Source organism: Narcine bancroftii, chromosome 3 (assembly GCF_036971445.1).
Source record: "Narcine bancroftii isolate sNarBan1 chromosome 3, sNarBan1.hap1, whole genome shotgun sequence".
NCBI lineage: Eukaryota > Metazoa > Chordata > Chondrichthyes > Torpediniformes > Narcinidae > Narcine > Narcine bancroftii.
The window spans coordinates 277,103,503-277,119,207 of record NC_091471.1 but is presented as its reverse complement, the minus strand read 5'-3'; the positions used below and the strand labels follow the sequence as shown (position 1 = coordinate 277,119,207).

Below are 15,705 nucleotides of genomic sequence, written 5' to 3'. Positions count from 1 at the left end.
TACCGGGGTTATAGGAAAATTTGGCAGCACGGGCTTGTGGGCCAAAATGGCTAAATAAAAAAATGATGTTGGATTTCAGGATTAGGTTCAAAGATTGATTCATTCAATGTCTAAAATTCCTCTCTTTGTCATTCCAGTTGCCACAATGCCAAGCTACAATGAAAGATGGCCAGAGGAGTTTGGATTTCAGATCACTGGGAACGGACCTTGCTACATCATCCATGTTCAAGAGGGCAGTAGTGCTCATGTTGCGGGTCTGCAACCAGGAGACCAAATTCTGGAGATTGAGGGACAGGACGTGTCATCCATGAACTGTGATGCATTAGTACATTTAGCCAAACATTGCAAAACTGTTCCTCCTAGCATTGGGGTGGTGTCTCGTATTGAGCATCTAGACCTCTTGCCAGCGGCAGATGGAAGATTTGGATTCAACTTGAGTGGTGACAGCCCTCTGCAGATTGAGAATTGTTTCCCAGATTCTCCTGCAGCTGAGCTTGGGCTTAAGGCTGGAGACTATGTCCTGGAGGTTAATGGAGTCCCAGTGAAACACTATGAAGTTGCTGCTGCCATGATAAAGGCTAATCACGGAAAATCCTTGAAGCTGGGAGTCCTGTGCTTTGGAAAGAGATACAAACGGGTTAGCAGCAGTATCCGAGAGTATGTCCAAAATGCTGACGCAGTTCATCAGGAAAGAAAATATAAAGCCTTGGAATTCAGAACAAAGGTAGGACATTGCCAGAGCAGGAAGGTAGAACCATTGTTGTTTGTTGTTAATATCAATGATCTGGATGATATTGTGGTAAACTGGATCAGCAAGTTTGCTGATGACGCTAAGATTGGAGGTGTGGTGGACAGTGAGGAAGGTTTTTCAAAGGTTGCAGAGCCATCTGGACCTACTGGGAGAATGGGCCAGGAAATGGCAGATGGAGGTTAATGCAGACAAGTGTGAGGTGATGCAGTTTGGAAGAGAAAACCAAGGTAGGACGTAAGGCACTGAGGAGTGTGGAGGAGCAAAGTGATCTGGGAATACAGATACATTGTTCCCTGAAGATGGGGTCACAGGTGAACAGGGTTGTAACGAAAGCTTTTGGCATCTTAGCTTTTATAAATCAAAGTATTGAGTAGAGGAGTTGGGATGTTATGTTGAAGTTGTTTAAGATATTGGTGGGGCCAAATTTGGAATATTGTGTGCAGTTCTGGTCACCAAACTACAGGAAGGATATCAGTAAGATTGAAAGAGTGCAGAGGAGATTTACTACGATGTTGCTGGATCTTCAGGAGTTGAGTTACAGGGAAAGATTAAACAGGTAAAGACTTTATTCCATGGAACAAAGAAGAATGAGGGGAGATTTGATTGAGGTTTAAGGATTATGAGAGGTATAGACAGAGTGGACGTGAGAAGGCTTTTTCCACAGATTGGGGAGATGATATGGCTTTAGGGTGAAAGGGATAGAGGGAACATGAGGGAGAATTTCTTCACTCAGAGTGTGGTGGGAGTGTGGACCGAGCTTCCACCTGATGTGGTGAATGTGGGCTCGATCATGTGTTTTAAGAATAATTGGATAAATACATGGATAGGAGAGGTCTGAAGGGTTGTTGAGTGGGAGCAGGTCAGTGGGACTAGAAGGGCCTAATGGCCTGTTTTCTGTGCTGTAGCATTCTATGGTTGTAATTGTTTGCAAACACAGTTATTCTTTATAAAATAAGAGTTAGAATCTGAGACTTAATCAGAGAGAATGAAGTTACTGGACTTTATCAGAGGAATGCAAGCTCCAAACTAAACCTGTCAGCTCTCACTCATTTTATTGACATTTAGAATTGCATTTATAATTTCATCCTGTTTTAATATGACTTGCCCTCAGAAGCTCGGATTCATCGCATGCTGAGTCTTGCACTGGGGGAAGAGAACTAATTTATCAGGACATCCACTAGTATAGGATGGAATTAGCATAATGTTTTAAATATCTGGTGCCATGTGGAGGACTTTAATAGGATTGTGTGAGGGTTCAGGAGAGGGTGAGAAAAGTGGCTGAGACATATTGTGTAATGCCAAACACCTGCACTGAGGGTTGAAGATGAAACTCCCAGAAGCCACCATTTCAATTCCCCTCAGCACGTACACACCGTGTCTGTCCTGGGCCTCATCCGTTGCCTCAATAAGTCAAAATGTAAACATTATATTCCTTTTACCCAATGGCATGTACATAGATTTTTCTAATTTTAGGTAACCCCCTATCTTGTTCCATTGTTTCCACCTCTTTTCCTACTCTGTTCATACTTTTTTCCATCGACCTCCTCTCCTACCCCAGTGGCCTCACCCTCGACTTGTCACTCCACTTCTCCCACCTTCTGTTTAATGTCTCTTAGCCCTTTCCCTGCTTTTCCTCTCCCCTCTTCATACTTGTCCCAACCCAAAATGCCGATTGACCATTTTGACCCATGCATTCTGCCTGACCTGCTGAGTCCCTCCATTTTCTTTTTGCTTATATATTATCACAGGCGTCACTGCAGAAGAAAAAATGGATGTAAAATAAATATAACAAAAATAGTCAAGGTCTTATGTCAGAGATGAACTTTCTGTCACTGGAGCTAAAGTGCCATAGAAAATAAAATCCATATAGCCATATAACCATTTACAGCACAGAAACAGTCCAGTTTGGCCCTACTAGTCCATGCTGAACATCTTCTCCCACCTAGTCCCACTGACCTGAATTTGGCCCAAAACCCTCCACACCTCTCCTGTGCATATACCTATCCAACCTTTCCTTGGATATATCTGTCAATCTCACTTCTACCACATCTGCTGGAAGTTCATTCCACACCCCCACCACCCTTTGCATGAAGAAATTCCCCCTCATGTTTCCCCTAAACTTTTCCCCTTTTACTCTCACTCCATGCCCTCACTCTCAATGGAAAAAGGCCTTTCCACATTGACTCTATCTTTAACCCCTTATAATTATGAATACCTCTATCAAATCACCCTCAACCTTCTACACTCCAGGGAATAAAGTCCCAGCATGTTCAACCTTTCTCTGTAACTCTGGCAATGGACTCCAGGATCTGATTGCTGTACCCAAGGATTATGGCTGGAGTGTAATGGTTGAGTTAATATCTTCTTCTTTCTTTCTTTCTTTGGCTTGGCTTCGCGGACGAAGATTTATGGAGGGGGTAAAAAGTCCACGTCAGCTGCAGGCTCGTTTGTGGCTGACCAGTCCGATGCGGGACAGGCAGACACGATTGCAGCGGTTGCAAGGGAAAATTGGTTGGTTGGGGTTGGGTGTTGGGTTTTTCCTCCTTTGCCTTTTGTCAGTGAGGTGGGCTCTGCGGTCTTCTTCAAAGGAGGCTGCTGCCCGCCAAACTGTGAGGCGCCAAGATGCACGGTTTGAGGCGTTATCAGCCCACTGGCGGTGGTCAATGTGGCAGGCACCAAGAGATTTCTTTAGGCAGTCCTTGTACCTTTTCTTTGGTGCACCTCTGTCACGGTGGCCAGTGGAGAGCTCGCCATATAATACGATCTTGGGAAGGCGATGGTCCTCCATTCTGGAGACGTGACCCATCCAGCGCAGCTGGATCTTCAGCAGCGTGGACTCGATGCTGTCGACCTCTGCCATCTCGAGTACCTCGACGTTAGGGGTGTGAGCGCTCCAATGGATGTTGAGGATGGAGCGGAGACAACGCTGGTGGAAGCGTTCTAGGAGCCGTAGGTGGTGCCGGTAGAGGACCCATGATTCGGAGCCGAACAGGAGTGTGGGTATGACAACGGCTCTGTATACGCTTATCTTTGTGAGGTTTTTCAGTTGGTTGTTTTTCCAGACTCTTTTGTGTAGTCTTCCAAAGGCGCTATTTGCCTTGGCGAGTCTGTTGTCTATCTCATTGTCGATCCTTGCATCTGATGAAATGGTGCAGCCGAGATAGGTAAACTGGTTGACCGTTTTGAGTTTTGTGTGCCCGATGGAGATGTGGGGGGGCTGGTAGTCATGGTGGGGAGCTGGCTGATGGAGGACCTCAGTTTTCTTCAGGCTGACTTCCAGGCCAAACATTTTGGCAGTTTCCGCAAAGCAGGACGTCAAGCGCTGAAGAGCTGGCTCTGAATGGGCAACTAAAGCGGCATCATCTGCAAAGAGTAGTTCACGGACAAGTTTCTCTTGTGTCTTGGTGTGAGCTTGCAGGCGCCTCAGATTGAAGAGACTGCCATCCGTGCGGTACCGGATGTAAACAGCGTCTTCATTGTTGGGGTCTTTCATGGCTTGCTCTCCATTGCAGGCAAAATCTTCGCTAGGATTCTACTAAATAGAATAATACCTAGTGTCGCTGAGAATATTCTCCCAGAATCACAGTGCGGCTTTCGCGCAAACAGAGGAACCACTGACATGGTCTTTGCCCTCAGACAGCTCCAAGAAAAGTGCAGAGAACAAAACAAAGGACTCTACATCACCTTTGTTGACCTCACCAAAGCCTTCGACACCGTGAGCAGGAAAGGGCTTTGGCAAATACTAGAGCGCATCGGATGTCCCCCAAAGTTCCTCAACATGATTATCCAACTGCACGAAAACCAACAAGGTCGGGTCAGATACAGCAATGAGCTCTCTGAACCCTTCTCCATTAACAATGGCGTGAAGCAAGGCTGTGTTCTCGCACCAACCCTCTTTTCAATCTTCTTCAGCATGATGCTGAACCAAGCCATTGAGTTAATAATGATCTTACCATAGAACACTACAGCATAGAAACAGGCCCTTCAGTCCATCTAGTCTCTACCAAACTATTATTCTACCTAGTCCTATTGACCTGCACTAGGACCCTCCATACACCTCCCATTCATGTCCCTTGTCCACATTTTTCTTAAATGTCGACAACTTAAAAATATTCTACATTCTAGTAGAGTTGAAAGTAAGAGCAGATAAGAAAGTAGCAAATGTTTAACTGCTACTAAAGGAGAGGTAGAAAAGGGAACAACTGTATAGACATCACTGTTTGGTAAAGTGCATCAAGTCTCTGTTAAGTAGGTGTAAACAGAACAACAGAGCATTAAAAAAATTATGATTGACATGAACTCGTTTTATGAAATAAAGTTTTGTTTCTCAAGTTTTTTGAGGTGTAACTGCCAAATTAGCAACAAAGGTAAAATGGCAAACTTCTCTAAATCTGAACTTTGTAAGGTAGTAAACTTGTTAAAATTTGTTGCTTTGCTAAATAAGTCGTCTCAGGATTAAAGGTAAAATATTAGGATTAGAATTCAAATATAAAAATGATCAAGTTTTGTCCTGATTGGGAGGCAGTTACTAATATACCATATTAGGACATGCCATAAACTATCAACTTGGTGGGGATGGAAATATAACTCATGCCTTCGATGTTGACATTGAAAAGAATAAGATTGATGCCCTATCAATAACTCCAAAGACTAGAAGATACCTGATTGGTTGGTTTATATTCGCATAAACAGTAGGCACCTCTCATGTTGCTGACCCGAGCTTGTTCTGGGGGAGGAGTTATGGCGTTGCCACCTTTATTAGGGGAATTGAGGGGAAGGAGCCTCAGGTACAATCAGCAAGGAGCAGACCAGTCACACACATATAAACAGTATTAACAGTGGTTCCACCACATTCAACCCCTCTTTTAAAAGAAGTCTGGCGGGGGAAGTGGGTTTCATGTCCATCACAAATTCAATTTGTCCGGTGGTCTTCTACTATGATCGTAGTAGCAATGGCTGTGCCTCAGCTGTTGATTCCTGGACAGTCTAGTCATTGTCAATGGGTGAGGTGTCTGGCGACTGAACTGAGACACAGGGAAACCCCTGCTGAAGTGTCTGCGGTGATCAAGGGGAGAGAGGGGTCGCTGCCAGGGCCGGGGTGGAGAAGTGGGGGGGGAGGGGTGGTGAAATGTTGCTGCCATGAGGGAGAGAGGAGAGCGGTCTCTGCCACGGGGGGTGAGAAGAGAGGGGTTGCTGCCGCGGGTTAGAGAGGAGGGAGGGGGTGTTGCTGCCGCGGGGAAGAGAGGAGAGGTATCGCTGCCTCAGGGTAGAGAGGAGGGGGGTCTCTGCCACGGGGGAGAGGGGTCACTGCCGCGGAGGAGAGAGGACAGGGGTCGCTCCCATGGGAGAGAGAGGGAGGGGTCACTGCCGCGAGGGTAGAGAAGAGAGGGGACGCTGCAGCGGGGGAGAGAGGAGAGGGGTCGCTGCTGTGGGGGAGAGAGGAGAAGGGTTGCTGCAGCGGGGGAGAGAGGAGAGGGGTCGCTGCTGCAGGGGAGAGAGACGAGGGGTCGCTGCTGCGGGGGAGAGAGGAGGGCCATTGCTGCGGGGGGAGAAAGGAGAGGTATTGCTGCCTCAGGGTAGAGAGGAGGGGGGTCTCTGCCGCGGGGGAGAGGGGTCACTGCCGTGGAGGAGAGAGGACAGGGGTCACTCCCATGGGAGAGAGAGGGAAGGGTCGCTGCCGCGAGGATAGAGAAGAGAGGGGACGCTGCAGCGGGGGAGAGAGGAGAGGGGTCGCTGCTGCGGGGTAGAGAGATGAGGGGTCGCTGCTGTGGGGGAGAGAGGAGAGGGGTCGCTGCTGCGGGGGAGAGACGAGAGGGGTCGCTGCTGCAGGGGAAAGAGGAGAGGGGTCGCTGCTGTGGGGGAGAGAGGAGAGGGTTCGCTGCTGTGGGGGAGAGAGGAGGGCCATTGCTGCGGGGGGAGAGAGGAGAGGGTAGAGAGGAGGGGGGGTCTCTGCCGCGGGGGAGAGGGATCACTGCCGTGGAGGAGAGAGGACAGGGGTCGCTCCCATGTGAGAGAGAGGCGAGGGGTCGCTGCTGTGGGGGAAAGAGGAGGGCCATTACTGCAGGGGGAGAGAGGTGAAGGGTTGCTGCTGCGGGGGTAGAGTGGAGAGGTATCGCTGCCACGGGGTAGAGTGGAGAGGGGTTATTGCTGCGGGGGAGAGGGGGGGGTTGTTGCTGCGGGGGAGAGGGGGGGGTTGTTGCTGCGGGGGAGAGGGGGGGGTTGTTGCTGCGGGGGAGAGGGGGGGGTTGTTGCTGCGGGGGAGAGGGGGGGTTGTTGCTGCGGGGGAGGGGGGGTTGTTGCTGCGGGGGAGGGGGGTTGTTGCTGCGGGGGAGAGGGGGGGGTTGTTGCTGCGGGGGAGAGGGGGGGGTTGTTGCTGCGGGGGAGGGGGGGGTTGTTGCTGCGGGGGAGGGGGGGGTTGTTGCTGCAGATTTGGGGGGAAGTGCAATTGACAGAGGGAGACTGACAGCTGGTGGGGAGATTAGTTTACGTGGTGTGCCACTTACCGCATCATTGCAGTGGTGGGATCCCCTTTTAATTGCCGGGTTGGCAATTTACTTGGTCGATCCCCCCTCAGCTTAAAAGTGCTGAAGGCACCTTTGCCCCATTAATCGCACCTGGGTCACAGGTGGGCTACCCGGGTGCTGCAATTTAAAAGCACCTAGTTTGGGTGGGGGCTGGGGTAGGGTGGCATGGCATGTGGTGGATGAACTGGTTGATCAGCCGGAGTCCCAAGGTCTCCCATGCACACCAGGTCCTAGATGGACACAGTGTCCTCACGCCCATCTGGGTATGCCACATAGGCATTTTTGGGGACCCTCTCAACCAGTGGGTTGGACTTATGGCTTATCACATGCTTCCGGAACAGGACTGGCCTGGGGATGTCAACCAGGATGGCAGTGTGGTCCCCAACACGGACTTCCTGGGGAAGGGAAACAACTTTACATGTGGGTGATATTGGTGGCGCTGCACAGGATGGATCTGATTGAGTGGAGCGCCTTGGGGAGGGTTTCTTGCCAGTGGGAGAAGGGCAGGCCTTTTGAACTCAGGGCCAGGAGAACAGCCTTCCAAATGGTGGCCTTCTCCCTTTCCACCTGGCTGTTTCCTCAGGGGTTGTAGCTGGTGGTCCTGCTCATGGTGATATCTCTGGCCAGCAGATATTGGCGCACCCCATCACTCATGAAGGGGGATCCCCAGTCGCTATGAATATAGCAGGGATATCCGAACAGGGTGAAGAGGTAGTGCAAGGCTTTAATGACAGTGGCAAGGTCAAATCTAGGCAGGGAATGGCAAATGGGAAATGTGAGTTCTCAACAATTATATTAGGAAGTACATGCTGTGGTTCAAAGAGGACAGGAGCCCTTGAAATCCATGCTCAGGCGCTCAAAGAGGTGGGTTGCCTTAATCAGGTGCGACCTGTCCAGCTGGTAGAAGTGTGGTTTGTATTCAGCACAGACCTGGCAGTTTCTGGTTATCGTCCAGATGTCCAAATGAATGGGTGAGGTTGAGGGCTTTGATGAAATGGAAGAACATGGTGACCCCAGGGTGACAGAGGTTATTGTCGAGGGCTTGTAAATGGTCCATTTGCACACTGGCGTAAGTGTCTCGGGGCAGGGCATCTGAAGACTCATTGAGCTTTTTGGGTTGGTACAAAATATCATAGTTGTAGTGGAGAGTTTGATTCTCCACCTCAGAATCTTGTCATTTTTGATTTTATCTTGCTGCTTTTTATTAAACATGAAAGCTACTGCACTTTGGTCAGTCACCGTGGTAAATTGTTTGCCAGGAAGATAGTGTCTTTGGTGCCCTACCACCTCAGCGATGGCCTGGGCCTCCTTCTCGATGGAGGAATGCCGGATCTTGGGGCCTTGGAGAGTGCGGAAGAAAAATGCTACAGGTTAAATGTGGCAGCCAGGGCAAAGTCAGAAGCATCACTTTCCACCTTGAACGGGGTAGATTCAACCAGAGCGTGCATCGAAGCCTTGACAATGTCACCTTTGATGTGGCTGAAGGCCTCATGCGCCTCTGCCGACACAGGAAAGGAACTGGCTTTTACGAAGGGGCAGGCCTTATCTGCATAGTTGGGGGCCCACAGGGCATGAGGAAAAAAAGCAGGTTCCTTTTCAGGACCTTGAGGCTGTGGGGAAGGTTGGAACTGGGGCCATTCTCCACGACAGAGCTGAGTATATCAGGTGTGATGTGTGGAATGCACATTTATCTTTGCTGTAGGTAAGGTTAAGACATTTGGCTGTTGGGAGGAATTTCTGGAGGTTGGCATCATGGTCCTGAAATCATGGCCACAGACAGTGACATTGTCGAGGTAGGGGAATGTGGCCAGCAGCCCGTGCTCGTCTCCCTTTGGATGATGGAGACCCCAAAGGGGAACCTCAGAAAGTGGTAGAGTGGCCATCTGCCTCGAACATGGTGTACTGGCAGTCTTCCGAGTGTATAGGGAGCTGGTGATATGCCGACTTTAATTCAATGGTGGAAAATTTCTGCTATTGGGCGATTTGATTTATCATGTCAGCTATGTCGGAGAAGGGGGATGCGTCCAGTTGCATAAACCTGTTCATGGTCTGACTGTAGTCAATAAGCATTTGGTGTTTTTCCCAACTCTACCTGAGATCTCCAGGGGCTGGTTTTGGGTTCAATGATCCCCTCGGTCAGGAGCCATCTCACCTCTGATTTGATAAAGGTCCTTTCCCAGTGCTACATCACCTGCTCTTGGTGGTGACGGGCTTACAGTCTGGGATGAGGTTGGCAAATAGAGGTGGTGGGAAAATCTGGAGGATGGAGAGCCCGCAGGTTGTGACCGGTGGGTGGATTGCGGGTTTTTGGTTGGACATGTTTGGAGAGGAGGGCAGGCAGTATAAAAACTGTTGGTTGCAGACCATGAGGGGGGGAATGAGGTCTGTCATATGCCATGGTGATGCTGAAAGTCCAACCCCAGTAGTATGGGTGCGCAAAGCTGTGGCATCACAAGGAGTTTAAATTTTTGCACTCTGTGTCACACATGGCCAGCGTTACTACGCAGCTGCCACGGATCACTACCGAGTGGGATTTCGAGGCCATGGAGACTCTGTAACGCATTGTTCTCACCGTGAAGGAGTAACACTGCCCCATGTCAGGGTGGACAGAGCTTTCCATGCTCTTACTATCGAACAGGATTAGGGTCCGTTATTGACCTGGCGAGCAGATGAGGTCGAACACGACCAAAGCCAGAGAAGCATCGCTGTCTTATCCACTGTACTGGCTTGTGATCTGGTAACATGGTGGTACCAAAAATGGCAGCCCCACAGCATGCACATGGTGCTGTTGTTCGTCAGAAGTAACATTGTCCAAGATGGCGGCCCCCATGGTCTGCACACAGTGCTGTTGTATTCGTTGGAAATGACATTGTCCAACATGGTGATGGTCCCCACTGCCCGCACACAGCACTACTTGGGTAGAAGGTTGCTTGGATTTGCATACCTTCACGTAGTGTCCCTTCTTCCCGCAGCCAGAACAGGATTTCAGGGTCTGAGTTACAGGGAAAGGTTGTGCAGACTGGGGCTTTTTTCTCTGGAGCGTAGAAGATTGAGAGGGGACTTGATAGAGGTGTTTAAGATTTTAAAAGGGACAGACAGAGTAAATGTGGATAGGCTTTTTCAATTAAGAAAGGGGGAGATTCAAACTAGAGGACATGGTTTAAGATTGAAGGGGGAAAATTATAAGGGGAACATGAGGGGAAATTTCTTTACGCAGAGGGTGGTGGGGATGTGGAATGAGCTTCCGGCAGACGTGGTCGAGGCGGGATCATTGGTTACATTTAAGGAAAGACTGGATCGTTATATGGATAGGAGGGGACTAGAGGGGTATGGACTGGGTGCTGGTCAGTGGGACTAGGAGGGTGGGATTTGCTACGGCATGGACTAGTAGGGCCGAACCGGCCTGTTCTGTGCTGTAAGTGGTTATATGGTTAGACCATGCCCTTCGCTGGGCAGTACTTCCTGGGGTGCTTCTGCTGGCCTCAGAAGTAGGATTTCGGGTACTAGTCAGTGGTGGCCATAGTCAGGTCGGGGACTGGGGCGGTCTGTGATCCCGCGCCCCAAGATGGCGATGCCCGCATTTCCCACACGGCAGCCACGTTATCGGACCAGAAAGAGTCCAGGTTGCAGAGGGCTTCTTCCACTGTTTTAGCCAGTTTGATGGCATTTTGCAGCTTCAGCTCACCCTGTTCTAGTTGTTGTTGGTGAATGTAATAAATCTGATGGCTGCTACACAGGCCTCTCGGATCAGCTCCTCCGTGTACTCTTCTGCTGATATGGCCTTGCAGCCGCAGGCCCATTCAAGGACTCACAGGACCCGAAGGTAATAATTGATTGACTCCCCAGGTTGCTGCTTTGCATGGCTAGGATGTGTCTGGCATAGACTTTATTCACCTGGGCCAGGTACTGACCTTTCAGAAGGTCCATTGCTTCGGTGAATGTCTCGCAGTCTTTGACCATCGGGTAAACGCGGTGCCTGACGTGTGAGAACAGCTTGTCTGTGTCAGATTGGAGGTTCGCAGTGGAGGCCTGCAGAAATATGTGGAAGCGGTATAGCCAGTGTTTGAACTTGTCACATGTTTCTGGTGATCTCGGGTTGATTTCCAGCCTCTCTGGTCTCAACAACTTGTCCATTCCAAAAAAAATTATGGTAATAAAATTAATGAGTTATCAATAACTCCAAAGACTAGAAGTTACCTGACTGATTGGCTTTTAATACCATAAACAGAAGGCACGTCTCATGTTGCTGACCCAAGACCCGAGCTTGTTCTGGGGGAGGGGTTATGGCATTGCTGTCTTTATCAAGGCGAAGGAGCCTCGGGTACTATCAGCAGGGGGCAGGCCAGCCACAACAAAGAGTATATAAAGTCTGCAAAGATTCCTAGGGAGGTTCAGTAATTGGGAATGACGGTGGTAGATGAAAGAAAATTGATAAACCTGGTCAGAAAAATAGAGAAATAGTACTTTTTTTAAACAGTGAGGAAATACTAAATATTGGTGTATAAAGTCACTTGAGTGAACTGTTTCATGAGGCAATGAAGCCCAGGCAAAACAGGTGGTATGGTTAGTGCAGTGGTAAGCACAATGCTATTACATCGGGTACACAAAACTCAAAACGGTCAACCAGTTTACCTTTCTCGGCTGCACCATTTCATCGGATGCAAGGATCGACAACGAGATAGACAACAGACTCGCCAAGGCAAATAGCGCCTTTGGAAGACTACACAAAAGAGTCTGGAAAAACAACCAACTGAAAAACCTCACAAAGATTAGTGTATACAGAGCCGTTGTCATACCCACACTCCTGTTCGGCTCCGAATCACGGGTCCTCTACCGGCATCACCTACGGCTCCTAGAACGCTTCCACCAGCGTTCTCTCCGCTCCATCCTCAACATTCATTGAAGCGACTTCATCTCCAACATCGAAGTACTCGAGATGGCAGAGGCCGACAGCATCGAAGTACTCGAGATGGCAGAGGCCGACAGCATCGAATCCACGCTGCTGAAGATCCAACTGCGCTGGGTAGGTCACGTCTCCAGAATGGAGGACTATCGCCTTCCCAAGATCGTGTTATATGGCGAGCTCTCCACTGGTCACCGAGACAGAGGTGCACCAAAGAAGAGGTACAAGGACTGCCTAAAGAAATCTCTTGGTGCCTGCCACATTGACCACCGCCAGTGGGCTGATCTCGCCTCAAACCGTGCATCTTGGCGCCTCACAGTTCGGCAGGCAGCAACCTCCTTTGAAGAAGACCGCAAAGCCCACCTCACTGACAAAAGACAAAGGAGGAAAAACCCAACACCCAACCCCAACCCACCAATTTTCCCTTGCAACCGCTGCAACCGTGTCTGCCTGTCCCGCATCGGACTTGTCAGCCACAAACGAGCCTGCAGCAGACGTGGACATTACCCCTCCATAAATCTTCATCCGCGAAGCCAAGCCAAAGAAGAAAATTATAACACTAGCGACCTGGCTGTAAGGAGTATGTACATTCTCCCCGTGCCTGCATGGGTTTCCTCTGGGAACTCTGGTTCCTCCAAGATTCTAAACACATACAGTTAATTGGTCACATGGGTGTATTTGGATGGTGCGACTCATTCAAGGTTGGAAGGGCTGTATCTCTAAATTAAAAATAATCAAAATATTTAAAAAAACAGAAATATGCTCTGATCTGGTTCACAAAAATAATAATACCCAGAACTGAAGCAATCCGTTGTAGAGGTGGCTACACTGCTAACTGAAGGAGTGAACAACCAGACGTTTGAGGTGGCGATGCAATCGCTTGCTTAGCCCATTGGCCTGTGGGTGGTAGGCCGTGGTGTGATGTAGCTTGATCCCCAGCCTGTTGGCGAGCTGTGCCCAGAGCGCAGAGGTGAACTGGGTGCCCCGATCACTGGTGAGGTGGTTCGGGACGTCGAACCGGGCAACCCAACCATTCAAAAGTGCTTGGGAGCAGGAGTCCGTGGAGGCTTCTCGGGCCAACGAGTGGTGTGGTCTACCACTGTAAAAAGGTAACGGTTACCTCAGGAAATGGGCAAGGGTCCAATGATGTCCACGTGTATGTGGCTGTACCATTCCCAAACATGTTCAAAATCTTGTATGGGCACTCTGGTGTGCCTGTGTACCTTGGAAAGCTGCAATGTATGCAGGTTCTGGCCCAGTCCGCAAATTGCTTCCGAAGCCTGTGTCAGATTAAACATTCCGCCACCGTATGGACCATGGACCTGATGGAAGGGTAGGAAAGGTCATGGATGTGGTGGAAGACTTGCCTGCGCCACTGCTGGGGAACCACTGGTGCCCATGGAGACATTGCACAGGATGGTGCCCTCACCTTGAGGAGTCGGGAAGTCCTGGAACTGCAGGCCTGTGATGGCAGTCCTGAAGGCCCACGTCTCCTCATTGGACTTCTGGTCCTGGGAGAGCTGGTCGAATTTGAGGCCGGGTGTCAGCACGCAAATGGCCGGTCATGAGAATGCATCGGCGACCACGTTGTCTTTCCTCACCTTGTGCCGAATGTCGGTGGTAAACTCTGACAAGAAGGAGAGGTGACGCTGTTGGCGGGCCGACCAGAGATCTCTTGCCATAGTGAGCGCCTGAGTGAGGGGTTTGTAGTCGGTAAAAATGGTGAAAGGGCTCCCCTCCAAGAAATAGCGGAAATGATGCACCGCCACGTACATGACCAGCAACTCATGATCAAAAGCACTATACTTGGACTCTGGCGAGTGAAGAAGTTGGCTAAAGAATGCCAATGGTTTCCACTGTCCGTTCACCTGCTGCTCCAGGACGGCACCGACGGCTGTGGCAGAGGCATCAATGGAGAGTACCATATGCAGGTCAGTGCGTGAGTGGACAAGCAGAGTAGCCTTTGTGAGGGCATCTTTCATGGCTTCGAATGCCCTGCTGGCCTCTGGAGTCCAGGCGAGTGTCTTGTATTTGGCCGTGATGAGGGTGAAGAGTGGCTGCATGATGCGCGCAGCGCCTGGAATGAAGCAGTTATAAAAATTGACCATACCCGTGAACTCCTGTAGCCCCTTGAGGTTGTCCAGGCGTGGGGACTCCCTGATTGCAACGACCTTTGTAGCAGCAGGTGTGGCTCCTTCGGCCATGATGGTATGGCCCAGGAACTGAATGGACTCTTTCCCGAATTGGCACTTGGCCGGATTGATTGTTAGGCCGAAGTCGGCCAGTCGGGAGAAGAGGTGCGCAGGTGAGACTTGTGTTGTGCCCGGTCTCTGCTGGCGACAAGGATTTTGTCCAGGTAAATGAATACGAAATTCAAATCCCTGCCCACTGTGTCCATAAGGCACTGGATAGTCTGGGCAGCGTTCTTGAGCCCGAACGGCATGCTTAGGAACTTGAACAAGCCGAAGGGGGTGATGATGGCCATTTTGGGTATGTCTTCGGGGTGCACCGGGATTTGGTGATACCCGCGCACCACGTCAACCTTGGAGAATACCCTCGCGCTATGCAGGTTGGTCTTAAAGTCCTGGATGTGAGGGATCGGGTAACAGTCAGGTACCGTCACGTCGTTAAGCCGTCGATAATCTCCGCAGGGGGACCAGCTGCCATAGGCTTTCGAGACCAGGTGGAGTTGTGAGGCCCAAGGACTGTCAGAGTGTCAAATGATCCCCAGCTCCTGCAGATGCACAAACTCTTCCTTCGCTATCTGGAGGTTGTCTGGCGGGAGCTGGCATCCCTTGGCGTGGACCGGCGGGCCTTGGGTGGGGATGTAATGAAACAGCCCATGGTGTGGTGAGGCAATGAAGAACTGCAGCTTAAGGAGGGACGGGAACTCATCCAGGATACGCTGAAACTCATCCTTGGGCATGCTGACCGTGGCCATCTGCGGTTGCTCTGTGCAGGAGGCTTTGAGGCGAACAGATTGAAAGGTATAGGCATCTACCAGTCGCCTACCTTGAATGTCGACCAGGAGTCCGTGGGCGAGGAGGAAATTGACACCCAGAATGGTGGTTGAAAGGGTTGAAACGGTGAATCTGCACGAGAACTTTCATTGGCCTATCTGGAAGTGGACGGTCTTGTCTCCATACATCTGGATCTCCGTCGAATTGGCTGCACAGAGGGGAGGTCCTCAAGGCTGGTTCTGGGACTCAATGGCTGTGGCCGGGATGACACTGATCTGGGCCTTGGTGTCGACGAGGAAGCGTCGGCCGCTGACTGAATCCCGCAGGTAGAGGAGGCTGCGTTTTTGGCCAGCCGCTGCAGCCATTAACAGCGGCCAGCCTGCTTGTTTCCCTGGAACAAGCAGGGCTGACAACACTTTCAAACCTTGGCTCCCCAGTGCTGGTGGAAGAAGCAGAGGCCTGAAGTGGATGACTTGCTTCTGGCTATGCTCTTTGAGGCCCCTGTAGGGGCCAGGTGTTCCACCGCAGCGCTAGAGGAAGGCTTGGCCCAGTCATGCCCGTGACTCG

At 50.4% G+C, this 15,705-nt stretch overlaps 1 protein-coding gene across 2 annotated transcripts in view; it reads left to right on the top strand.

Annotated features, from left to right (window-relative positions):
• The window catches only part of grid2ipb (glutamate receptor, ionotropic, delta 2 (Grid2) interacting protein, b), a 335,342-nt gene that overhangs the window by 119,348 nt on the left and 200,289 nt on the right, over positions 1-15,705 (top strand). For both annotated transcript variants that reach the window (XM_069928210.1, XM_069928209.1), the window contains exon 2: positions 138-724. In XM_069928210.1, the coding sequence (XP_069784311.1) occupies positions 146-724 (579 nt within the window). In that variant the 5' untranslated portion in view covers positions 138-145. The remainder of the gene's footprint in view (positions 1-137; positions 725-15,705) is intronic.